Genomic DNA, 27,317 nt, shown 5'->3' with positions numbered 1-27,317 from the left:
TTAACTACACTGGCCGGCCATTATATATCATTCATTGCTAGCTGATGGCGCTATTCCATTATAATCGAATGGTTGACTGATAATTTATGTGTACTGGATATATACAAGGTGTAACAGAAAGTGTTGGCTGTCTATGAATTTTCAGATTCCATGTGTGATTTTGAGCTAGGAATGTAAAATAATCAATCGTTTCCCAATTTCCATTTAGGTTAGGAGATATTCGCAATTTTGTTTTACTTTTTTATTAAACAATTTTATGTTTGTTATTATTTTTACGAGTATTACAAAATTTGGTAAACGGGTCCATAGCAGATGGTTTAATATCAGGGAAACATATGTTTTAATATGTTCAAAATGGCGGTAATTAAATTTTTGTTTTATGAAATATCTAATTAACTACAGTTTATCAAAAGTTTACTGAACATAAAACGTTTTTAAATAACCTTTACTCTCCAAGAATATCTAATTTGTAGAAATAGGTTAAGAAATAACTATTTTATGGAAAGTTTTGAATTACACACTCAAAACACTAATGGCCCATAATTTGACAATATTTGAACAGCTCTTATTTAAATCAGCTGTTACTTTAATTAAAATGCAACAATGAAGCGTTGAATGATTATTGAACGTTTAACATATCTAATAAACTTAAGCATAACCAAATTGCAAATTAGTTTTAGAAATGTGTTAATTCGGTTATGTTTATTTGTATGTTTGGTTATATGTGAATTAAACACGTGTATAAGATCAATTTTTCTTTTTGTTACACCTTTTATAAATAGCAACAAAGAATAATTCTTAGAACTGTGTTTTTTATTTAATCCGAATTTAAATAGCGTAACTAATATTTGTTGTAACCTGCCTTTTGAAATGAGAAAATAATTCATGTATTTCAATGAGTTCCGCAATTTTAATGATTTTGTGGTTTAAGTTTTCTGTAGTTCCTTTTTTCATAAATAAAAAAAAAGAAAAAAGAAACACTTGATAGATAAATTATTGTGAGTTTTATAACATAACTTCAGGATTTTTATGGACATCTTGTAGGCATATAAAATTCGACGACCACAGAAATCAGAGAATATGAGGAAGATATATCGGGAACCAAAGAAATGCACTGCGTTGCGAGATTTACAGAGGGATTATATGTACGAGCACTTTCCAAGAACGGAACGCAAGTTAGGCAGTACGTCTTTTTAGGAAATTATTCTCGCGTTAAATATTAAAATGTGGAGATTGGGGATGTTGTCATTCAAACACTACAGCGTACGATTGTATTAAAAAGTTTGTAAAGTTATTTTGTATAGTAACATAATATTTACATTAAAGGTGCCAATTTAAGTTTCTAAATTATTCTAGAGCTACGTCACGTAATACGTCATATTACATCACGCGTGCTCACTAAGAAAAACTCACCCAGAACTCTCTCCACTGGTCTTAAATAATTCAACAGCAATTACTGAAATCTTAGGAGCCATGGCATTTTGCATAGAAATCCAGTTATCTCAGTGGCGCTCGTAAAAACTGTTTCTCTCTTCGACTCCGGGACTCCCACACACTAATCTTTAATCTTAAATATCCAGTTATTTTAAAATGGATCCGGAAATGGATCTAAGAAACATTACTTTAGTGCTTGATGTGCCTTTAAAATGTCATTATCAGCATTATTAAATGTAACAATTTACTCAATAATCAATTTGTTTCATAGAGCCATATATTTAAGATTATTTACTTTACTACGCACACTTGTGTACTGTCTTCTGTTTAGATGAACGAGTAGAAACTGTTATTTGAAAAATTGCTTAACAAAATTAAGAGTACATAATATAATATGACATTACTTCATAGTTTTTCTGTTCCCATTATACCGCATGCACATGTGGATAATTATTCTTATAAACACGTAATTGCCAATACTTTATATATTCACATTGAAAATACTAATTAAATTTGTATATTATTTCGAATGTATACCAAATAAAGTAAAGAAGTAGAATAGATGTGTGTAATAACGCCTCTTTTTCCATAATCTATATTTTTTTATGGTAGTAGGTTTTGTTGAAATGCTGACATTTTAAAATTGATTAATGGAATATCTTTAGTTTAAAATCTGTATAAACTCTTCGATAAATAGTTAAAAAAAAGTATTATTTTCAGAATTTTTCGTTTTTTGTGTATAATATTTTTCTGATTTAGGAAATTAGAAACTGAATATGTGGTGCCCGTGTACAAGACCTACATGGATACAAAGTTTCCATGCATTTTGTTACTTTGTAAGGGCAGCGTAATAATAATAAATGTTTTATTACGTTATCACGTATGTACTCTAAACCGCATTTGCATTTTGCGTTGTTTTCCGGCGAGTTTTCAATGCTTTTAGCGTTGGGCCGACTTTGGAAAATCGTTTGACCAAGAAAACTCTTGCCTGTAAAGGCAAAGGTTCATGTTCTACCATCCTAGTTGCATAGGAGTGAACCCGTAATAACTTCACATTTCGTTTTGAGAAAGAGGCATGTCTCTAAAATATAGAGGCAGCGTAGTTTCAACTTTCGAACGCAAGCCTACACGACTCTCTTTGTTGCAGTTCTGCAATTGTTCGAAGAATTAATGTTTTTTTTTTTTTTTTTTTTTTTTTTTTTTTTTTTTTTTTTTTTTTACAGATAAAATTCTTGAAACGTTTGCATCTGAGCAACCTCCCCACAAACCGAGCTGTAGGGGAGGTGTGGGGGAGGTTGCCCCATAGTATACCGTCAACTATGACCGTCAACTCGTATCAACTACTTCTTCCCCTGGTTGTTCTTAAGAGTCAGCAGCTCTGGCGGCCATCTTAAACTTGCCTCTTTAGTAGAATTATACAAGGTGTCTAATTAAAAAAAAAAATAGTACACATCCAAAACTCTTTTCAGATTGGTTGTTTGGAAAGAAAATCTCAAACCTTTTGTATTGTTTAAGTAACCAATAAACTTTCTAAGCTACATTAAAAAGCGTTTAGGTGATAATTCATCGTTGTTCTATTGGATAAAACTCAAGGTAACCTTTCATTCGGGTACAGCCGGCTATAAAGGAACCCTATTGACTCCCAAAAGTGTTCTGAAAGAGGTTAGAAGTGGTAGAATGGAACTCTATGACTATAGAGGACCCAACAATCAAGAATGGGGAGAGTGTGGTTTTTAGGTTCTGGTATTAGGATTTAAAAAATGAGAAATTTCATTGTTCCAAATTTCTCGTTTTTAACTCGTTGAAAACGAAGTAGTAAGACAGAGTGAGTGACAGGTTCATATTGATGTAGCAATACTTGTTGAAGTCGGGTATTAGAAAGCAACTGTAGGAAGTTACCGACAACTTTCAAATTCAGCAAATGTTTCTTGATACTTTAGTTGTAAAGTTAAGTAGGTCATATTTAGTTGATTGTGGCATACTTTCCATATTTAATTCATCGTTATTTTTAGTAAAATTATTGTATCTATTTTTCATTTATTCATTGGTCATTAAAGGACAGGGTTTGATTCTAAAATATATTGACTGTACGCTCTTGCTTTAGGGATACAGTCTAAAAACTCATTTGCCTTTTAATTGAACAATAAGTAGACTTAAAGAAGTTCAGTTAATTATGGACATATTTCCAATTTAACCGTATATAATATACACAGGTGTTTAAGAATCCTCGGTAACATTTTGGGATTTGTTCTTCGGGTAAATGCGAACAAAAAATGTAACGTAAACATGGGTCGGAAATGCTTGGGTTTTTTGTCTGTATATAATTTTAGATTTTGTCAAAAATTCAGAAATATGTAAAGATGCAATACTCAAATTTGAAACAATTATTGTTTTTTCAATATGAAATCAAGATAAAATTTAATATTATAGTATCCTATCAGGTTTTAAAATGGCGGACAGTTGAAAGTTTTAAAGTTTGATACCGTAAAAATTAATAAGCTTATGAAAGCTTTGCATGGGCCGTCAACTTGTAAACGATGAACATTTTGCTTTTAATTTCAAACGGTTAAAAACTTATATCTACATTATTTATTAATCAATATTTATGGTTCAAGTGTCAAAAAGTTAGTGATTACATTTATCAAATTTAATTTTCCTTCCACATTTTCATAATCTTATCAGTTGTTATGATCAAAATGCTTTATACTGTATACCCAACAATATCGTTACCACATGCTTTGGTTATCATTTACCTCTGAGCAATCCCGCAGGCAGAGTGGAACTACCCCAGTGAGACTGAAGTCTGGAACACTGCTGTAATTATAATCATAATTGTAATTCATTGTTATGTATGTGTAATTATTATTACCTAAGTGGAGTCTGTCGTTTCATTAAATCTAATGTTGAACTTGTCATATTTCGCTACCATTTATTTATAAAGTACTACAGCCTGGTAGACTAAACAAATGTTATTATGACACTTTAACGATCCGTTATAAGTAAAATTAAACTTAAGTACATTCAAAATATATTTAATTAACATTAAAATTTTTGAAATGATTTTGTATTTATTGGTTATTTATTTAGTAAGGTCACGCATACCATAAAAAGAACTTTGAAAGAAATATGTAGAGAAACATTAAAGGGAATACATGAAGCTTTTTTTTAAAAGTCTACATAAAGTTGAAATTTTTGTTGATGTTTTCTGGAAATTAAGCCAAGAGAGAAAATGTTGTCTTTATTCAGACAACAGCATCAAATCCAAACCCATAAAACTCTTTTTATTTTCTATGTCTGCCAGCTTTCTCTTTTTAGTTCTGTCTGCTATTCTAGCCTTTTTGGGCTACTCCTCAGTTTTGTATAAGCTTTTATCTGTCGCATTTGATCAAATACACAGTTTACATCAGCCTCACCAAATAGTTTTTGCAACGCCTCGACCCTACGTAAATTACCAGAGTTTGTTACTATATAATCATAAAATCCTATTTTGAGTATATCGAGTGCAACCAAAACTTGTTTTGTTGTCCGTGAAAATATAACCTTATTGCAAGAATCATCTATCTACAGTCTTTCAATACAGGAATTTATGGAGTACAGTCTTGTTTGAAAAATATCTATAGATAGGCTTTATTTTATTGATTACTGCCAAGGGGAGTAAAAAGCAACATATCCGACATAAAATGTGGAGCAAAAAGCAATATTTCAAAAGTTAAATTAGTTTAAGTATAATGAATGAAAGAATCGACAATGTGCTATTGACGTTGTAAAGTTTGTTTGAGTGGCTTAGTAATTTGAAACATATTTGTATTGTGTATCAAACTATTCATAAAATTATATTAGAACAAAAAATATATAAAATAAAATTTTTATTTTTTTAAGGAATCGACGTTAGACTCCCCTTAAGATATTGAAAATTACCATGTGATTGTCGAAGTTGCACCAATACAATAAACATACTAATAATATTGATTAAAATTGTAGTTTTCAATCGTTTGTCATTAATATTTTTTAACTACGGTATTACGCGTAATATTCCAAACGGTGTTGTACCGTATCCAACCAAACTCTCCTGCAAGATCGTCAAGGTTTGTGTATAAAGAGTGGCCCACTGTTGTTTCAAGACCGGCTCTAATGAAATAAGTTCGGAGGTTTGTGATGGCTTTGTAAGCTGTTTTCCGTTAAACTGCGCCTTCTAAAGAGATGGTTTCTCAACATTTTATTAAGAGTGGGGGGTTCTGTTCGTCAAGTTGCCGTGTCCTTGTGAATTAATTGCGTATGCCTGTATTAATTTCATGTCATATTAGTTCACATTAATTTGCAGAAAAATACTCGTTTTAAAGTCTTCTCGTAGCTTAAAAGAACATTTTAATAATTAGAACTTTAATTGTATAAAAAATTATTATGTTTTTTTTGTTACAGTTTTGTATAAACAATTCTTCAACAGATGTGTACGGTGGCATAGTACAGGTGATGTTATTGGTTTTTTTGTGTGGCAGTTTTGTACAAACAGTTTTAAACATATATCTACGTTGGTATAATGCGGATGATATTATGAGAGATTTTCGTGGCAGTTTTGTATAAACGGCTTTTCAACATATGTCTATGGTGATTAATTATCTGTAGTATTATATTGTGGAGTGAGTGTGACATGTAGGGAAGAGTGGGAGGGAGGCAGAGAATGAGGAGAGAGGGAGCGGGTGAGGGGAGAGAAAGCGAGTGAGGGAGAGAGTATGAGGGAGGGTGAGGGAAAGGGAGAGAGTGAGGGAGAGATAGTGAGAGGGTGAGGAGAGATAGATTCAGTGGGGAAACATCCAGTGTTTCTTGCAATTAGTTTTTGTTTTAGAGTTAAAGTACTGTCTTTTGACTCAATAGATGTACAAAGCCATGTAATTGTAACAAAATCAATATACCGTACTTATTGTAATTGTGAGAAAATCATGCTACATAAACTTGTTTACCTATAACCGTCCTTTTTTATAAATTTGTTACAGTTTTCTGTGCTAGTAATATTTCAGATAGTGCATACTCCTAACAGTTCGTATGCGATAAATATAGTCAGTCTATAAGTACAGATCGACAGATTGCATGTGGTCGTCGGCCCCACGATGCGCAGTAGCATACTGCTCATGTGGAGTGGAGGGGGAAATAAGCCGGCTCCCCTCCTCCGCCTTCCATCCTCCTTGCCAGCCGCGGTTCCCCTCTCGCGCAGACTACGTGGAATCTCTCGCACTGTAACAGACAATTTGAGTCCGAGTTGAATTAGTTGTTCTGATAAATTATATTTGGAATAATTGGTTAGATTGTTGCAACTGACCAAGAAAAAACACTATTTCAATTTGACAAATTCGAAAAGTCCATTTGCTGAGACAGTTTGACCAACTGTCCCAGTGGTAATGTCCCTGCTTTCTGTCTGTGGCGACAACAAAGAATATGTTTAAAAGCCGGAACAAGCAGTACAGTACGTCCCGTGCCGAGGATGCGGACACTATTGTTCACTGTCGGACGAATCACTTGTGTGTTATCTTCACTTGTACGCTACACATTAAAAATGTGTTCTTTTCAGTTAGTACAATATTCCTTGTTTTCAACGAAACGTTTTTCAAGAAAGTGGTTTTCTTACGATATTGCTTATGCAAGATACGAGTAGGTCACACCACGCTAAGATTTCATGCAACATTTCAATTTAATAGCTCATTTCATTTTGGGAGTTGTCCTGGCAGATCATACAGAAAGCCGTACACAAAATAAATGTTTACAGGTGAAGATAGATTGTGTAACATATATAAATACATATTCACATTTTTGATCATTAAGTTTGGTTTTATATCAGTGTTGAAATAATACAGCTCTATATACCAAGTCACCAAAAGATGTATGTTTTAAATCTGTTATATGCCACATGTGAAAATCGCACATGATTACTCAGTTCACAAAGTTCGTTTGTTCACAAATTGATTTATTCTGCTATTTTATCGTTGCAACCACATGGTTACCCATAAGACCGATGTAAAAATATTTGCTAACGCTCAGCCAAATTCCAAAGAGTGAAAAGCTCCCTAATCGAACTCGGTGTTGCTTATATAGAATTGGAGATTCGTGCAAGACGATTGTAGTTGTCAGTTCGATCTCGAGATATCGTGCGAACCGACATGCAGACAGTGACGATATTTTCAAGCCTCTCGAGTGACAGGCTTCGCTAATGCTCAGCCAAAATAGAATAAAAGAATTAATCACTGATGACGTTTAATAAATAGCAACTCCAGTTTTCCTTTGAGAAACTGTATTTGAAAGTAAAATATCTTAAGATATTTTATCTCAAGATATATTTCTATGTTTTTTTTTAAATTTTGATACTTTATTTTTTTCTATACATCTGGGTAGGAAATAAGATTTGTTGTAGATTTAATGAAATTCGAATTTGTAGTTTTTTTAATGTTGTTTCCTATGTTTTGCACAGCTAACAATTGCATTAATATAATACCTGATTGTGTAATTAATAATAATGTAGACTAAACGTTAAACAAAAATATTTCAATGTCCTTCTACTTAATTTTTCTTTTCCGAGTTAAATCTAAATTTAAGTAGATAAAGATTTATTTTGATCTTAAATTACCCACCAAACCGTCAAACCCAGCTGTATCTGATGGAAAACTCAGTTGGTGCAGAAGGGGTTTAGGTTTCTTGTCACATCACACTGTTACTGCTGCCAGAATGTAACAGAGCACTACTGGATGTAATAGAAACGAAGTGCTGCAATGTGCACAGAATGTAATGGTACATTCGTGGCTCAGTGATGGTGTATAGAGCTGTCCGTATTGGGCACGAGGGACCTTGCCCGAGTCCGAATCGTACCCATGCAACAGAATTATTCTCGATTCAATATTGAGGCCATTGTTTATTCCCGATACCATCCATTGTTGCACCAGCTATCTGTTTTGCCATTGATTGGGTTCTAGCGGGGGGGGGGGGGGTAAGGGGACTTCAAATTCCAAATTGGATTTCATTGTTGTAATTTAGTTCTTTACGGAAATGGTGAGCTTCGGATTTGCTTATCGTCCTTACCCGTGTGTCGTATTTACATTGTCACAATTCTCGATCAGAAAAGCGTATAGCCAGTTTATGACTATTCTTCATCAAGTTTGGAGACTATTTCCACAATACTCTTTAAGTGTGAAATATGTATGCGATATTTTAAGGAACGTGAACCTGATATTCAGAACACGTGTTGTTCAGCAAATTGTGTCCATTTGGATGTTGTATTAAACTTGTGAACATTTGAGTTGTGTAATTGATGAGAGGCTCCATTGTCAGTCCCAAAAATATTTTCTGTACAAATAAGAAGTTGAACGTTTTATGTGCCAAGTGTATCTTTTGTCCATTGACACTATTATATAAATATTTTTATCGGTCGAGACCAATGCGATTGAGTAAGACGAACCTATTTCGTATTTCGTGCCAAAAAGTGATGACACTCAGCCCTAAAGTATACATTTTCTACACCATTTAACCATTCTAAACCTGCGCTATTGCTGGATAACACTAATTCGGTTGTGTTTTATTCCAAAGACAAGAACTATAAATATTTAGCTCTGTTACTGTTGTAACGTAATTATTGAGTTTAGAATTATAGTATTAACACGTAGCGACTGCGGCTCGGTAGTTTCACACCTACACAAACTAGAGCAGGGGATTAGGACCGACCACACTTCCACCCTGTTAGACACACTTAGTTCACACTTGTTTAATCAAATCCATATTTTAGGTGGGTTTAATTGAAATCTGCCTTATTTCCCGCATTGCCCGCATGATGGAATTTCCTGGAAATTGTTTTCATTTTCTTCGATCATGACCTCCAGAACCCAAAACTACCATAATCCGAAATTTTTTATATATATTTATAATATGTCAACTAAAACTCTTTTTTTAAATTATTTTATTTCCAGACTCGTGTTTCCGGATTAAACCATCGTCAGTGTGAACAGTAACCTGTAAATAAATAATAAACAATAAACAACTAAATGTACACATATGGACCATTTAAACAGATGTTAAATTTATATGACACAGTTTTAATATTTATTAGTATTCTGTATTTAATATTTTAAGTTTTTCAAACATTGAGTTTGTGTCTTATTTTTTAGACTGCTATTTAAAATGTGAGGATCTTTGTTATAATTTCCATAGATATGTAACTGTTCTTTCGTATTAAATTCTTCTCCTTTCCTTTCGATATCTAAAATATCCATGTTATTTTCTACATTTGTATAGTTATGATCAGTTTCTAATAAATGTTCAAAGAAATTTTATTTTAATGTAGACATGTTATTATTTTCAAACCTTGTACATGTTCTTTAAACCTTTTATTAAAATTTCTGCCAGTTTGTCCGTTCATTATTCAAAGATAACCCTGTAATGTGGAGTTAATAACGCGCGCGCGCGCGCGCGTGTGTGTGTGTATCAAACTAAAAAAGTTTCAAGGTGGTGGCCATTTGCATTTAAGTAAAACATTTTGCTAAACTTAGACTCTTTACTCAAATTCCCAACATACATAGACCCCAAAATCTTAATTGAAAAAGTATATTCGGTTATCATAAACAACTTTTATTCTTTTGGTTTTCTTTATCTCATAAGGTTTTAAGATGGCGACCATTTGACTAAGAATTTGAAAAAGAAATGTGTATATTGCATTATAGCCTGCATCTGCCTCACCGTGTATTATTTCGTATTTTTGTATTCAGTTTGTTTACAAATGTATGTATTCTGCTATTGTCTCGTTCCTATCATGGTTACCCATAAGACTCGTAAGAATATTCGCTAACGCTCAGCCAAATTATATGGAATAAAATGCACCATGATCGCACTCAGTGTTCTTTTTATAGAAATTGACAAAGAAGCAAAATTGTTAAGTGTATATGTCAGTTCGTTTTCGAGATATCGTGCGGACAGACAGACAGACAGAAATGACAATTTTCATTCACCTCTTGTGATAGGCTTCGCTAACGCTCAGCCAATAATTACAATAAGGATGCAATAAAGCAACAACAATGGGTGATTAAGCCACGTGGAACAGTGGTGGGAACAACAAGAAAAGAAGCGGTGGTGAGTCATATATCATGTCCACATGTGGATCAATTAGTGCAGAATTCTTCCCATCTGTAAGAGATCCGGGATACTCGGTACAGACAAAGCATCCCTGGTATAGTTAGTTCCATGTGATGTTCAGAATGGAACTGATGGTCTTTACATCAAATTAGGCTAACTTTGAACATTGTTTGTATGGATTATAAGATTGTACCATTCCTTTGTGAAGGGTCTGATATACTTAAGGCTCGTTTTTAATTTAGAATTACACAGATTTGCATCCAGCAACAAAATAATAATTTTTATGTGTTATTTTGTATATAACGTGTGGTTCTCCATAGGTGTGTTGGAGACGCTTCTATTATAAAAATTCTTTTAAGTTGGACAAATTGTTTTGTCTAACCTATGTCCCCCCCCCCCTTAAATGTACAAAGAATCATAATTCTAACCATAAAATTATACTTGATCATAAAGAGTTAAGAGTTCGAATGCAAGGAAAGCTCGTTAAATTTGGTAATCTGCATTTCTAAAAAAACACGTATTTCGGAACTATGCAGTATTTGCAGTGTATAAAAATCTTTAACCACAATAATAGATCCCTACACATAGAATTAAATATTTTAGATTCTAAAGGTATCTTGATTTAAAAATTGTTATCATAGTTATTACTTTTAGAAGCGTTTTTGTGACTTCATTGATATTATATAACTTTTCTGTTCATAACATGCCAAAAAATGTCGATAAAGTTAAAATCTTAAAATATTTCGGCCAACTGATCTAGCATTTATCCAACATATGGACTCTCCACAGCGAACTCGATAATCTCAAGATTTATTAATTTTTTATGCTTTTTGAACCAGAAAAGCAAGATAATTGCTGTCAGCGTAAACCTACGCATCAAGACTTATTTTCCATGTTATACCTCATAAAAATTTGAGTTTATTTTTATTTTTAGACTTGAACTTAATTTGACTATAATATAGAGAACTTTTAATTCTCTTAGTTATCCTATTTGATTTTATCGTGTATTCATTTTTAAAATTATGGTAATTTTTATTACATGTTTTGACCTGACTGGACTTTTTATTACTTCATTTGAATGCTTGCAAGCCTTTCTTAAATGTTAATAAATATTGTTGTTAATTTTGTTTTCAATTAATTTATGTGTTTTGTTTTTTCTTTTGCAACCAATGATAATTTTTAAGTAGGTTTTATATTCAAAATCAGGCTATTTAATTTCTAATATTTAAGTGATATATTTCATACAGATAAACTGTATTTGTCACCTTGTCTGGTGATGTAATTGTATTTTATTAGTTTTAACCTCAATATCTGTTTAAAGTTTTAATAATGCCATAAATAATAATGGATATTATTAAGTATTGATGGCTTAAATCTTTGAAAAATCACCCCTACATGGGAGGGGGGCTCAAAGTGGCATTTTGGAGTGATTTTGCGTGGTAACAATTATTTTTCCAAATTCGTTGGGGTCGAAATATGGGGGTTTTCGTTAAAACAAATAATGTAGGGTTATCGGTTCATGTCTTATGCAGCACAGCGGGTCATATGTCTCACCCTGTATTAACACACGTGTAGCCTATTTTAACGTACACATACAACATCTGAGTGTTGTAAGTACCTCCAAAGAATTTGGGTAACTTCGTTTGAAGACGTTTAGATTATTTAAACACTGCTATGTAACCCAACTTACCCATTGAACAAAAAATATGATCGTATCATGTGACAAAATATCTTGACAATCTCCTCATCTGTAGACTTGACATTTTCCATGTAACTTATTTCTACACAAACAAGAATGAGTTCTATGATGGTGAATGTCCAACCTTGCAATTTGTCTGAGCATCAGTATTTTGACACGATTTCTCTCGTCTACCGGGGATGACAAAATTTTTTTCTATATGATTGTCTGTCGCTGTATCTGTCAACATGAAATGAACTATAGACTTGAATACGAACTCAGCGTAGCCTGTTACGGGATGCGTTGTGTGGTTTAGTCGTGTTTTGTTTAAATACGGACATCTGGAACAATAGAAGATGAATGTGGACAACCCGTCGGTCTTTGTTTGATTTACACTAACGGGTGATTAAACAGTGTTGCGGGAAAGAATCAGTGGATGAAAATCAGGCGAACGCGGCACTCGGTTGACTGTTGCTCTTCAGGAACAAGTGCTGAATCAACAGTCAATCAACGAGATTGCCAACAGCTCTTTGACGGTTCATTGCGCGAGGTGAATGGACGTGGTGTTGTTGGATCAATGGAATACAAAAGTTCTCAATTTGCTCGACTACAACAGTAGAACGTGTTAACGTTTTTATAAAGTGATAATTCAAAATCACTTAATCAAAATCACAAAATCGCTAGGTAGAATTTCCAAGAAAGTTCCTTTTTTGAAAAACTGTGTATGTATACTAAGAACTGCGATTTTTAGGGCACCTGCACTCAAGCTACACACTATTCGTATAATATTCATATTTCTTCAATTACTACAATTGCAGCCAGTTTCATAAAATTAAATAAAACTAGAGAAATAATAACAAAATAAATAACTTTATAGTCTTGTTTTACCTCGAATAGTACGGAATAATATACAAATTCGGCCTTTTTTGTAGGAGCATGAAGTAGCAGGTATATCTTACAACGAGGTCTGTAGACAATCGGACGTAGATATACATTTGAATTCTTACAGAAGTGTGTATGTAAAATATGTTATATATTTATAAACTACAGTAGTCTCTAAACTTATTTTAATATTAATATGTTGTAAGTTATTAAAATTTAATTTATATTACATTCATAGTATAAACCTATTTATATTTAATTCATGAAGAACAACTCCATATGTGTGTGTGTATATATATATATATATATATATATATATATATATATATATATATATATAATTTTCTTTTAATTCTTACTCATATAATATGATGTAGAAATACATACTCTTAACTTCAACTGTTTTTTCCCTAGGGCTTCTTACTAAATTGTTCAAAATCGACACTTTAAGTGGCATAATTCCTTACTTTTCCTATTTTAGTTCTTCAAGGCCTGTGGGCTTGCATTTGTTTTAAAGTGTACTCAACCACAACCCGGTACTGAAGTTATTAATCGTATAAAGTATTTAAACACTATGGAAAAAGAATTCTAAAATACGCTGCAAATTGTTATTCCAGAGTAAATTTGTTAAGGTTGACCTGTGTAATTTTGTGTTCTCAGTTACTCTAATTTAAATATATTATACTTAGTCTTTAAACGCAAGTGAAATATATCTCACGTCAAGGCAAATACATAGTTGCAACGTACAAAAAGGGAAATATTAATTATTAATTGTTAAGAGAATTTATTATTAAATACGATTTTAGTAAGATAAAATTTAAACTATTTTCACTTACGGGAATTTCGGGAGGAATGAACTTGAAAACGCTTCGTTTTTTTCACAAGCCTGCAAACTAATTCACAAATACGACCGCCTCCATTACAAATGAAACGTGTAAAGGGCTGAGATAAAAGGGCTTAAAGGTCAGAGGGCAGTAATGTCGGATTGCCAGAGCCATCTCAGTGCACTTTATGTTTTCTTGCTCATTACCTTCCATCTTGCCGTACGATGTTCTTTTCTTTGCCACTGGCTCTCTCTCTCCCTCCCTCCCTCTCTGTCTCTCTCTCTCTCTCTCCCCCTGCCTCAGTCCTGTGGAAAGCACTTGTAACTGTCCGTTTTATTAAATTTTACAGGTCTGAGAAGTTTATTTAAACAATAATAATTATCATTATATTCCACGAACGTTATTCTTCACGAAAAAGGTTTCATTCTGTTCGTGAAAAATAAAGGGTTAAATTAATGTAAGAATTTGTCCCCCATAATCGCCTTTACCGTAGTAAATTGGAATTAGAATCAGCATTTTGTTTATTGTTTTATTTTTTAAGTTGACAAAATTCAGAACATTTTTATTTATTTCTTAAAGCCACTAGAACAAAATATACCACAGATATACAAATGGATTAAACTTGATACAAGTAACAGGTTTGATCTCAGCATTGTTAACAACATTCAAGACGAATTGAATGTAGATGTATATCATATACCGGCCTCACGCTTATTATATCAGTCCATAAGAGGAAGGTATATAGAAGGGGTCAGAAATGTAGTAAAGAATTATCGGGGTGACATACGTACACTACTACACACTGTTTGAGGGTATTTCTAGATCAGGAGAGCTGTCTTTTGGCACGCTCCACATTTTTATACATCTTTGAAAGGGACAACTCCGAAGTTTTAGCAGGATAATTTTCAATAAATCGAAAGTTGAGTTTGAAAAATTGCACACATAATGGATTTTATGATCCGAATAATCATTTACAATAAGGTGGATTCTGGGAGCGAAATATTTAGGTTTGCTATAATTTTTAACTGCAAATTTATTAGTATTTAAGGTGTGGAAAGGTTTTTCTAATTTTTGAAAAATTTAATGTGTTGCAAGGAATTTTGCTAGATCTCACTTTCATGTTTTGTGCTGTTTTGCGGTTGACACTGAAAACTCGTGGAATCATTTCAAAATTATTTTAAATTTTTACTTTTAGGTATTTGGGCGTTAAACATAGTAATTTACCTTGTACAAAATGTTTTAATTTCCATGTAAACATTAAAAATAAAGTCACCATAGTTTGTTCAAAATTTCTTTGACGCTGTTCTGAAATTATAGAGTTTCTGCTCGTTTCAAGAGTAAAATTTCAATTTCTCCACAGTTTTGAACTGATGACATCATACGTGAAACAAAGATGGATCCCATTGGCCCAGAAAAATCCTGCAAATTTCTGAAAAGACTACATCTTCAACTTTGAGAGCACTAACATTTGCTGATGTGTGTTGCAGCACCCTGGTCCAGTGGAAGGTGTTCAGGCAAGCACTGAACGAGGTCCACCCAAACAGTTCTCGTCTGGAGGCGATGACCCTCAAGTCCGCCATTGACCTCACCTGCAATGACTACATCTCCAACTTTGATTGTACTAACAATTGGTGATGTATGTTGCAGCACCCTGGTCCAGTGGAAGGTGTTCAGGCAAGCACTGAACGAAGTCCACCCGATCAGTTCTGGACTGGAAGCGATGGCCCTCAAGTCCACCATTGACCTCACCTGCAATGACTACATCTCCAACTTTGATTGTACTAACAATTGGTGATGTATGTTGCAGCACCCTGGTCCAGTGGAAGGTGTTCAGGCAAGCACTGAACGAAGTCCACCCGATCAGTTCTGGACTGGAAGCGATGGCCCTCAAGTCCACCATTGACCTCACCTGCAATAAAAACATCTCCAGCTTTGATTGTACTAACAATTGGTGATGTATGTTGCAGCACCCTGGTCCAGTGGAAGGTGTTCAGGCAAGCACTGAACGAAGTCCACCCGATCAGTTCTGGACTGGAAGCGATGGCCCTCAAGTCCACCATTGACCTCACCTGCAATAAAAACATCTCCAGCTTTGATTGTACTAACAATTGGTGATGTATGTTGCAGCACCCTGGTCCAGTGGAAGGTGTTCAGGCAAGCACTGAACGAAGTCCACCCGATCAGTTCTGGACTGGAAGCGATGGCCCTCAAGTCCACCATTGACCTCACCTGCAATGACTACATCTCCAACTTTGAGTTTGATGTTTTTACAAGGTAGGTCTTACTTTTTCAAAGATGTAATTATTAGTTCGGCTTGTAATACATTAATGTTATTTGAATTTAAGAATTCATTTACGACACGTTTGTTTCTTATGTTGCATCCCGACGTTCAAGATCCATTTTTGTTATGGGCAGTGCTTGTGTACAAGCGCACTCACTTATGATTGGTTGCTTTCAAGAAGATAACTTTTTATTGTGTTTTCAAAATCCATATTCTGTTTTTACAATCTCAGTATGTACTCATACACTGTTTATGGAAGACAAAGTAAAATGGCTGACTAATGTTTCTTAGTTTCAAACTAATGGCTTCAGATCCATTGCGACTGTTTTTTTTATTTTATTTGGCACTCAGTGTAGTTGGTAAATTCTGTGAGAGATTTTATTTTTGAATTTATTTAAAGAATGCTTCATTTTTCAAACACTTATTTTATATTTAATGCACATTTTATACTTTAAAATGGCACTTATTGTGTTTTTCTGCAAGTTCTTGTCCATTAGTTAAATGCTTGTAATCGGTAAAATTATTTAAATAGTAATTTTACTACTAATTACTAATATTGGACATTGAAGAAAACTTCGAAGTTATTTGATGTTTTAGCGCGTGTTGTTATTACGTATTGTATCTGAAAAGATCACTATTTTAGACTTTTGCCATTGGATTCCGCTAAATTCAATTATCAAATATTTTATAAACAAATACACAGTTATTTTCAAAGCATCGTTGTAGTACGCACCCTATGCCATGTTTGAGAACTATCTGTCTATCATTTATTTTTTTTAGGTTCACACGGATTCGAAACGGTATTAACACAGTTGAAGTCGAATTGGTTCGGGCTCGCCGTGAAACTTTTTACTTGTTTATTTAAATTCATTGAACCAACAACCAAAATGTATGTCGGCAACGGTGTGAATATGGAGGAAACTTGATTAGTATTGAAGTGCGTCTCAGTTTTGTAACGCACTCGGTGCAAATTGTTCAGTAACAGGTTATACACCTCATCATGTGATTATTGCAGCGCAAGTGCTATCTCCCAGTTACATTTCAGGTTCCAGCACAATTGAGTGCGCCATAAAGTGAAATTGCTGCACTCAACATTAACAAGTAAAGCGCTACACTGCACCGTTATTGGCTCCACGAGTGCTTTTAACAATATCTTGTTGCAGTTAACCGCTAATGAACGCATAAATAAGATATACAAACCACAGTGTTATTTTTTTTTGTACTTTATCATATAAATTATTGTCTTGTTAGAGATAATTTTCCCATTTTCATTGTACTTGAAACCTGATAAGAGTCCGTTACAGACTTATTTTTTTTATTGCTAATTAATTCGCAAACAATTATGGTGATAGTTGGATTTTCACGTATATTTTGTTTAAGTTTTTCTAAAGTGTTGATTTAAATACTTAAAAATTATGTTTGTCTCTGTACGTACTTTGCCATCAAGTATTTCAATAGAAATATTTTGTGTTGAGTTAAATGATAAAAATATTCTTAGTCCTCTGTCTGGCCATGCGGAATATCATGTAAAGGATTTGTGTTACCGCAATCATGAATGCTGTTGATTTGCATGCATTTGGGAGTGCCGATGGCCGAGTGGTCTAGACGTTGGACTTAAAGAGTCTGAGTTAGAGATAGCGCAGGTTCGAATTCTGTCTGTGACCATTGCACTTTTTATCAGTACCATCGACCTTGTACTGTATCGTCTCTCCCCCTTATTCTGTTTAATAAGATCCTCGCACAGGCCAGTGGCCCATGAGGACGGGCAGAATAAGGCATAAAAGGAGATCGGTTTCTCCTAAAACAAATGAATTTAATTTATATACTCAATAGTTGAAATGTTGTTATATAAACACTCAAGTACAGACACACTCAGGTGAAGTTAATAAAATTGTATACATTAAGTATAACGTAAAAGTTAGGTAAAGTAATGCCAATGAGTGTTCTAAGTGTTTTGCTTTGTTTTTCTCATTTTTGTTGGCCGGATTATGAATAAATAGCCTACGTTGTGAAGAAGAAATGGTCGAAGAACAGCTGGGCTTGTCTACTTTCTTCTGGCTGTTCAGCTAAGCTGCTCGTTTTAGAAACACGCATCACATGAATTAAATTACAATAATTGTTAGTTATAATTGAGCCTTTGAATGACATTTCCAGCATATTTCTTTTGCTACTCGCCTACAAATTGACATGACGTCATATTTTAATATAAACTCGGAATTAAATTATCAACAAATAAGTAAATTCAATATGTTTATAAAACTTGATGGTGGCCGTATTGGACAACATTTTTTAAATTGTCCGTATATTTAGCAAGACGGATGTTTAGTAACACAAAATAACTTGGTGCAACATTTAACTTCATTCAATACAATGAAAATTGCCGTCCTTAAGTATAGCTAGAAGTCTACCTTTCTTTGCCTTTCCGCTCAGTTCAGCTTCTGAAACCTGAACTGTCAAAGAGTTAGCTCATGGAAACAGGAATCAACGCCCGTCTGAAGCTATCCAAAAAATTATACGATGAGAACGTTCAAAACTAACTAGTTGTGATATCGTAGACATGTAGCCTCGAAAGAATTGTCTAATTTACCCGGCAGCCACCCGGTGCACGTGATGAGACAATGAGAACATCTATTTGCAATGAGATTACACAGGATGGTTGCTGGGTAAACCAGACAGAGCTCTTTTGTAGCTTGTCAGAGTAGAAGAATGTTTACGTTAGTGGCAGATCGTCCGTAACGCCAGATGCCGACGACAGTGACTGACCCTCTTAGCGGCCAATACCAGGACAGATTTTACCGAGAAATTACAGGTTTGGAGAAGGTCAATAACAAATTTGAATGTGCGATTTAGCCTACTTCCCTTGTTAAAAAATTGTTATAAACCAAACTGTTTGTTTAAAATCCGTAGTAACAACAAATATTAAAAACCTCAACCGCTTGAAAACTCTCCCTCCGGTGCGTCTGCCATTTCAAACTCATTAAAACGTAGATTTGATTTGATTTCCGCCGCGCGGCCTCTTCAGTTGGTGCAATCTTTTTGGTTTGGAATATATATTTTTGCCAAGTCACGATCGTTTAAGATTACTTTCCTGAATACAAAAAAAATATAAAAATGTTAACCTTACATGAGGAATTTTAGGGAAACTTTATAACCAGGCTTACATAACACAGTTTGAAGATAAAAATGCAATTTATCACCATGATTAAATTAGTTGTAACTTCACGAAATTGCATTTTTTTATTGATTTTCTTAATTAAGCAATTCAAGAAAATTGCATGGTTTTAATTCAAATATTATTTAAGGTTAATTATATTTTTGTGAATAAAAACATGCCATTATCTCCACATACATACTGTAAAAGATGTATGTCCTTTCATTACACGGTGTTTTCCTTGGAATGATTAGACGATGCCCTTAAAACTACTTTGAATATTAGCACTCCTCATGATGATTTCCAAAATGGCTGTGTCTGAGGTTATTCTAACTTCAAACGTCTTACATGTAGTACGATAGCTTTTTGTGGACTCTCATTGCAGTCCAAAGACCAAAACTAGTAGCCATCAAAATATTAATGAACTCCAGCTTACTAACAAACAAAATTTACTAGGCAAAAAATTGTCAGTGTAAGTGAATTCTTAAATGAAAAGCGATCATTTTTTAATAATTTTTTAAATTGTGAATCTTTTTTCATGTTGTGTTGGAGATTTTTATATTTTTATATATAATGCTTTAATATTTTACTTTAATATAAGTTTTTAATATTTTATGTTTAAATTTTATCCTATAATATGTCTTTTCTATACTATTTAAATCTTATTAATTTATTTACATTTTAATTTACGTTAGGTATTTTTAACAAATTGACATGTCATCTACCATAAGGTAATTAATTACTTACTGTACATGGTGTTATGTGACAACATGAAAAAATAAAATAAAAATACATCAATCAATTACTTTTTGAAATATAAAATAGTACTAATTGTATGCTATTTCTTAAAAAAAAGTAAATGTTTGGTTTTTTTTTTCAAATGAAAGTGTTTAGTCTTTGGATAGTGTAATTGAATTAAGGACTTTTAGGCAATAGTTAGAAAGTTTAGTAATTTTATAAGCCGTAAATATGAGATAAATACTTAAGTATGTTAAATGCAGAAAAAGACATGAAGATACCTTACGTTAAGACGAGGACTTGACTCAATTACAATATTATCTAATCGCACTACCGCCACGGCTGTACTGGAAATACGGGGCAGTGTAAGATCCGAATTGTTTTCCATTTGTTTATATGTTCAATTTGATCCAAATGTGCAATGATACCATTATCTGTTCCAATTCCTTTTGGAGCAATTCGATTTGATCTCATTTGGCTTTCAGAAGAGTACTGGTGTGACTTATTTTTACACCTTCTCACTTCTTTAGTATGATTTTGTAATATATTAAAACATTTTTGAAAAATAGATTTACCGTTTTGCTATACAAATATGATAGTCTTTTCATTCAGTTTCTTTAACAAATCAAGTATTTTAGGTTTTCTTTAAAATCAAAAAAGTTTTAAAATAAATAACTTTTGTTATTTTTTTATTCAGACGACTTTGATTTTTTTCCACTATTTCTGACACAAAGCAGCTATGGTGGGGAAAGGGTTGATGCAATGCGAATGTTGAGTTTAGCTCCAACTCGTCTTCCGCTTAGTGCATCCTCCAAAATTTGAAGCTGTCACACAGACTTGACTTCTGGAATTTTGAATCCACGTCCGTCCGAAGAGATCCAAAACTTTTTGGCAATGAAGATGCTCAAAACGAACTATGCATTTTTTCGACATCAGAGACACCTAGACTACATAATAAAGTGTAATCCAGAATAAGGGTAGTGTCATTGACTTATCAAGTGCACAATTGAGTGCACCACGATGTTTTAGACACGATCCCAAATTACGGTGGAGCAACCGAGTTTTCTTGAAATCTGATCCTGTCACAGACTCCTTGAATCTGGGGTCTAGGTGTCTTTGATGTCGAAAGGTGCAAAGAGTTAGTTTTGATTTTTACCGTCATTGACTTTTTTGGATCTCTTCAGACGGACTTTGACTTCAAATTCCAGGAGTCAAGTCTGTAACAGCGTCAGATTTGGAAGATGCACTAAGCGGAAGGCGAATTTGAGCTAAACTCAACATTCGCATCTCAAACGTGTTATGAGATGTCCTCACAAATGTCATCGGAACCTGACCTGAATACAGTACAATGTACAATGATATGGAACAATAACAGTTACACTGATCCTTGGCTTCACCACCTTTGATTTCATTGCTTCTTAATATTGTCAAGTTTTGGTTCAACCGAGAGCCAACTTGCATCTTATAGGTATACAACCTGGTTTTTCAGGCAGAAACTGTTCGTCAGTCACGTTCATATTGGCGTATTAAGAAGGTTAAAAGTTTTAAATACGGTACATTTTTTCCAAACACAATTTTCTTAAAATTTGCACACTTAAAACTAACCGTCAGCCGTGTAAATAAATGTTAAATCAGTAACAATTTACAGACCACTACTTGACAGAAAGCGGTAACTTGTAGTCTCTTTATCTAGTTGGCTGATCTGATACAACAGTCGTTTACGTGTCTGATGTGATGCAACAGTCGTTTACGTGTCTGATATGATACAACAGTCGTTTACGTGCCTGATGTGATGCAACAGATGTTTACGTGTCTAATGTGATACAACAGTTGTTTACGTGTCTGATGTGATGCAACAGTCGTTTACGTGTCTGATGTGATGCAACAGTCGTTTACGTGTCTGATATGATACAACAGTCGTTTACGTGCCTGATGTGATGCAACAGATGTTTACGTGTCTAATGTGATACAACAGTTGTTTACGTGTCTGATGTGATGCAACAGTCGTTTACGTGTCTGATGTGATGCAACAGTCGTTTTACGTGTCTGATGTGATGCAACAGTCGTTTACGTGTCTGATGTGATGCAACAGTCGTTTACGTGTCTGATGTGATGCAACAGTCGTTTACGTGTCTGATGTGATGCAACAGTCGTTTACGTGTCTGATGTGATACAACAGTCGTTTACGTGTCTGATGTGATGCAACAGTCGTTTACGTGTCTTATGTGATACAACAGTTGTTTACGTGTCTGATGTGATACAACAGTCGTTTACGTGTCTGATGTGATACAACAGTTGTTTACGTGTCTGATGTGATACAACAGTCGTTTACGTGTCTGATGTGATGCAACAGTCGTTTACGTGTCTGATATGATACAACAGTCGTTTACGTGCCTGATGTGATGCAACAGATGTTTACGTGTCTAATGTGATACAACAGTTGTTTACGTGTCTGATGTGATGCAACAGTCGTTTACGTGTCTGATGTGATGCAACAGTCGTTTACGTGTCTGATATGATACAACAGTCGTTTACGTGCCTGATGTGATGCAACAGATGTTTACGTGTCTAATGTGATACAACAGTTGTTTACGTGTCTGATGTGATGCAACAGTCGTTTACGTGCCTGGTGTGATACAACAGTTTTTTACGTGCCTGGTGTGATACAACAGTTGTTTACGTGTCTGATGTGATACAACAGTCGTTTACGTGTCTGATGTGATGCAACAGTCGTTTACGTGTCTGATGTGATACAACAGTCGTTTACGTGCCTGATGTGATGCAACAGATGTTTACGTGTCTAATGTGATACAACAGTTGTTTACGTGTCTGATGTGATGCAACAGTCGTTTACGTGTCTGATGTGATGCAACAGTCGTTTACGTGTCTGATATGATACAACAGTTGTTTACGTGTCTGATGTGATGCAACAGTCGTTTACGTGTCTGATGTGATGCAACAGTCGTTTACGTGTCTGATGTGATGCAACAGTCGTTTACGTGTCTGATGTGATGCAACAGTCGTTTACGTGTCTGATGTGATGCAACAGTCGTTTACGTGTCTGATGTGATGCAACAGTCGTTTACGTGTCTGATGTGATACAACAGTCGTTTACGTGTCTGATGTGATGCAACAGTCGTTTACGTGTCTTATGTGTACAACAGTTGTTTACGTGTCTGATGTGATACAACAGTCGTTTACGTGTCTGATGTGATACAACAGTTGTTTACGTGTCTGATGTGATACAACAGTCGTTTACGTGTCTGATGTGATGCAACAGTCGTTTACGTGTCTGATGTGATACAACAGTCGTTTACGTGTCTGATGTGATACAACAGTCGTTTACGTGTCTGATGTGATGCAACAGTCGTTTACGTGTCTGATGTGATACAACAGTTGTTTACGTGTCTGATGTGATGCAACAGTCGCTTACGTGTCTGATGTGATGCAACAGTCGTTTACGTGTCTGATGTGATGCAACAGTCGTTTACGTGTCTGATGTGATGCAACAGTCGTTTACGTGTCTGATGTGATACAACAGTTGGTTACGTGTCTGTTGTTTGGTTTTGTGTTGTAAAAATACATAATCTTGGACAAAAAATATATCTTTCATATTTTTTTAACCCTTTTGACACCCTTCCATTCTGACCGCCACCAAAACTAGTGTAGCTGACAATAGATTTCTCACTTGGCAGAAATTACTCTATTGATTTCAGTCAAATATATGTTGAGTGCTTATACAATGCAAACTGGCTCTCAACTCCTGGACTATTAGGTGGGTGTCAGGTAGGGTTGGATAAAGGTTAATTTGATATGAAGATTAGTGTGTGATATTTCTAATACAGTGTTGTAATTAGTGGAAAGTTCAAATTCAAATTCAAAATATTCTTTATTCATTTGTATACACATGTAGTACAGAATAGTGTCAAATTATTATGTAAATATTATAAATACTTATATTATTGTGCCAATGAAAATATTGATATAAAAGTACGCCAATCACCCTTGATAACTAACTTAGACCTAACCAAGATTAACTAACATACACTTTTTCAGTAGATATTTTATAAATTTGTTGACCCAAATACTAACTATATCTATGATTATAAAACTCTTCTAAAGAGTAGCAAGATATGGTGGTAAGAAATGTCTTTAGATTTCTGATAAATATTGTCATATTCTGTTCATTGGTAATGTTTTGAGGTAAGTACTGCATAAATTTTGGTCCTGCAAAATTTGTTTTTTTTTATAGAGTTCCAAATTATGTCTATCACTAATAAAATGATGCCTTGTATTATATGTGTGACTTTGTGATATAGTGGGAATATTAATTTGTTTACAATATTTAACTGTTTCTAAAATATACCTATCAAATACCGTTAAAATTCCTAGTTCTCGGAAATGCATTTTTACTGACTCTTTACCAGCCAAGCCTAACATTATTCTAATTGCTTTTTTCTGTAATATTAATAACTAATTCAAATTCTTTTTTGAAGTTCCGCCATAGATTGCTATTCCATAAGACATATGGGAATCAAACAAAGAAAAATATATAGTTTTAAGTGAAGTGAGGTTACAGTATTGTTTCATTCTGCCTAATGCATAAATACTAGATGATAACTTTTTTGACACAAAGCTTACAGACATGATCATCCCAACTTAAATTATTATCTATAACTAAGCCAAGAAACTTTGTACTAGTTAATTGTTCTACTGAATAATCTTCTATTGTTATCAATGGATTTATTGTTTGTCTATTTTGTTTGGTGTGAAAAGAAATAAAGTTGGTTTTACTGGTATTTAATAATAAATGAGCTGAATTTAAAAATTGTTTTATTTTTGTCATTTCCGTTTCTGCTTTGTGTTCAATTTCCTGTTTATTTCTTCCTGAAAAGATAACATTAGCATCATCTGCATAGAGAATCATACCAATGGCATTTTCCTCACATATAGAAGGGAGACCCGTCAAATAACACACAAACAGTAGAGGACCCAAAATGGAACCTTGTGGGACGCCACACATAATTTTGTTTAGTGATGACCTATAGCTTTCAATGTAGTTTGTGTGTTGATGTTTTATTTCAACATACTGATAGCGGTCTTGTAAGTATGACTGGAACCATTTTAACTCTTTACCTTCAATACCAAGTCTAGTTAGAATTTTGAATAATCGTTCATATGAAATACTATCAAAGGCTTTAGATATATCCAGAAATACGCCAACAACATTTTCTTTTTTGTCTATTGCATTGATAATTTATTGTTTCTACGAAATTAACTCCCGCCGTCACTGTTGACCTACCTGTTCTGAAACCATGCTGCTGGTTGTCCAGCAGCATATTTTCCTCCAGATAATGAACTAACTGATTGTGCACCACTTTTTCGTATATTTTTGAGAAGACTGGTAATATAGATACCGGTCTGTAGCTTCCTATTTCCTCCATTTTACCCTTTTTAAAGATTGGAACCACTTTAGCAATTTTTAGTTGATTTGGAAATATTCCGGAAATTAAAGATGAGTTGATGATATGTGTTAATGGTTTTAATAAATAATCTTTTGTCTCTTTTATCAGACTCACAGGTACTTCATCAAAGCCCGAAGAACTTTTATTTTTAAAAGATTTAATAATATTCAGAATATCTACATCGGTTACAGGAGTGAATCTAAAACGGGTTTGAGAAAACCCCAGCTCATTTGCTCTATCTATCAAAGCAATATTATCTGTACCAGACTCGTCTATGAGGTCACCTAATTTTTCTTTTAGTTTTTCTTGAACCGTATTAATAAAAAAAATCGTTAAAGTGAATTATTCTATTTTCTATCCACGTAAAAGTTTGAACAATGGCACAGTTTAATGCCAATCGGTTGTTCTTTGTGATACTATTATCAGTATTGACAATTGAAGTATTGAAATTATATTGTCACAAATAATTGGAACAGATGATGTAAGGTGAAAGTTAACCACGTATATTTTTTATACATCGATCACATAGATTTAATGTGTTAATATCACATGAGAAAGAGCGGCACAAATGTTTCCATTGACGGAGATCCACCGACGTCAGGTGTAATTGTATTATACAACCAGCTCTGCCGAGTTCATTGCTGGAATTGAAAGCCACATCTGTTTTTATTGAAGCCACAGATTTTTCTAGTCCCATTGGTGCCTGCTACTGCATTTCAATTGTTTATTGATGTTATAATGCACTGCATATTTATCTCAATATTTAAAGAATTTTAGTACGAATTGGCTTTGTTTGTATATTCCGGTGATTAGTGTTGATTACAATAATTATTAAAACTACCAGCTATGTACTTTATGTCCCTAAAATACAAGGATATTTGTAAAAAAATACTTACACTGTATAACTATAATATTGTGTACAGTATACACTGCATGTTTTTGGAACATTAATAATTAATTGTAGTTGATAAGCAACTTGCATTTACATGTTAAGCTCCTATAGAAAAACAGATATCTTTTTTTATAAGTTAGGCTTTTATATAAAGAACGAAGTATATTAGTATGCCATTGCGTAAAATGCTTCAGAAATGATTTTTTCCCTGGAATAGTAGTTGCGACTCGGTGAAGCCTTTCTGTATCTTGTAAATAAAAATGAATCGTGTTGCTAAGCGCTAATCTTGAGAACGGCTAACCAATCTTGAGAAGCTTGACCAATTCGGTTAAGTCTTTTTGTAAAATATTCATTGAAACCCAGCTAGTTGATATGAAAAGAAAGAGAAAAGAAGTTACCTGGAATATTTTGGAACTCATAAAAATGTTAGTATTTGTGTTTCATAATATAAATTTAAGTGATACTAAACAGCTGTAGACATTTTAGATAAAGTTGGACAGAGTGGCAGAAACGTGTTTACATTTAAGTTTCATAAAATATACAACGCTTGATGAGCAATGTAATGCAGATTTTAAATGAAAGGTTGGTATCTAAATTTTACTCCAGATTACGTACGCCAGTGACGAATTTAAACATCTAATGCATTGTTAATACTATTTAAACACTGTTACAAAACCAACCTGAATGAACGAAGCCGTGAATGTTTTCACATAAGATACTTCAAGGCTTCCCTGACATAGTAATAGTTTAACAGTGGATGATGGAAAACATAGAAATAAACGCTAATATTCCTCGACGGTGCATTCTTTCCCAGACTAAAGTCCGAAAAGACTTTTATAACGTAAAACCTTTTAACTATTATTTTGAAAT

General features: G+C 33.8%; 2 protein-coding genes across 2 annotated transcripts in view; both read left to right on the top strand.

Moving 5' to 3' along the window:
- LOC124364378 (E3 ubiquitin-protein ligase CBL-B-B-like) overlaps positions 1–16,001 on the top strand; it is a 250,840-nt gene extending 234,839 nt beyond the window's left edge. Inside the window, exon 2 of the mRNA XM_046819785.1 lies at positions 15,568–16,001. Coding sequence (XP_046675741.1) covers positions 15,568–15,715 — 148 coding nt within the window. The 3' untranslated portion in view covers positions 15,716–16,001. The remainder of the gene's footprint in view (positions 1–15,567) is intronic.
- Positions 15,719–27,317, top strand: part of LOC124365403 (E3 ubiquitin-protein ligase CBL-B-like) — a 65,166-nt gene continuing 53,567 nt past the window's right edge. The window contains exons 1-2 of the mRNA XM_046821383.1: positions 15,719–15,754; positions 15,932–16,194. Of these exons, the coding sequence (XP_046677339.1) occupies positions 15,719–15,754; positions 15,932–16,194 (299 nt within the window). The remainder of the gene's footprint in view (positions 15,755–15,931; positions 16,195–27,317) is intronic.

The sequence above is a fragment of the Homalodisca vitripennis genome, chromosome 6 (assembly GCF_021130785.1).
Source record: "Homalodisca vitripennis isolate AUS2020 chromosome 6, UT_GWSS_2.1, whole genome shotgun sequence".
NCBI classification, from domain to species: Eukaryota; Metazoa; Arthropoda; class Insecta; order Hemiptera; family Cicadellidae; genus Homalodisca; species Homalodisca vitripennis.
Note: the sequence above shows the minus strand (reverse complement) of the source record. Positions and strands in the feature narration are given on the sequence as shown.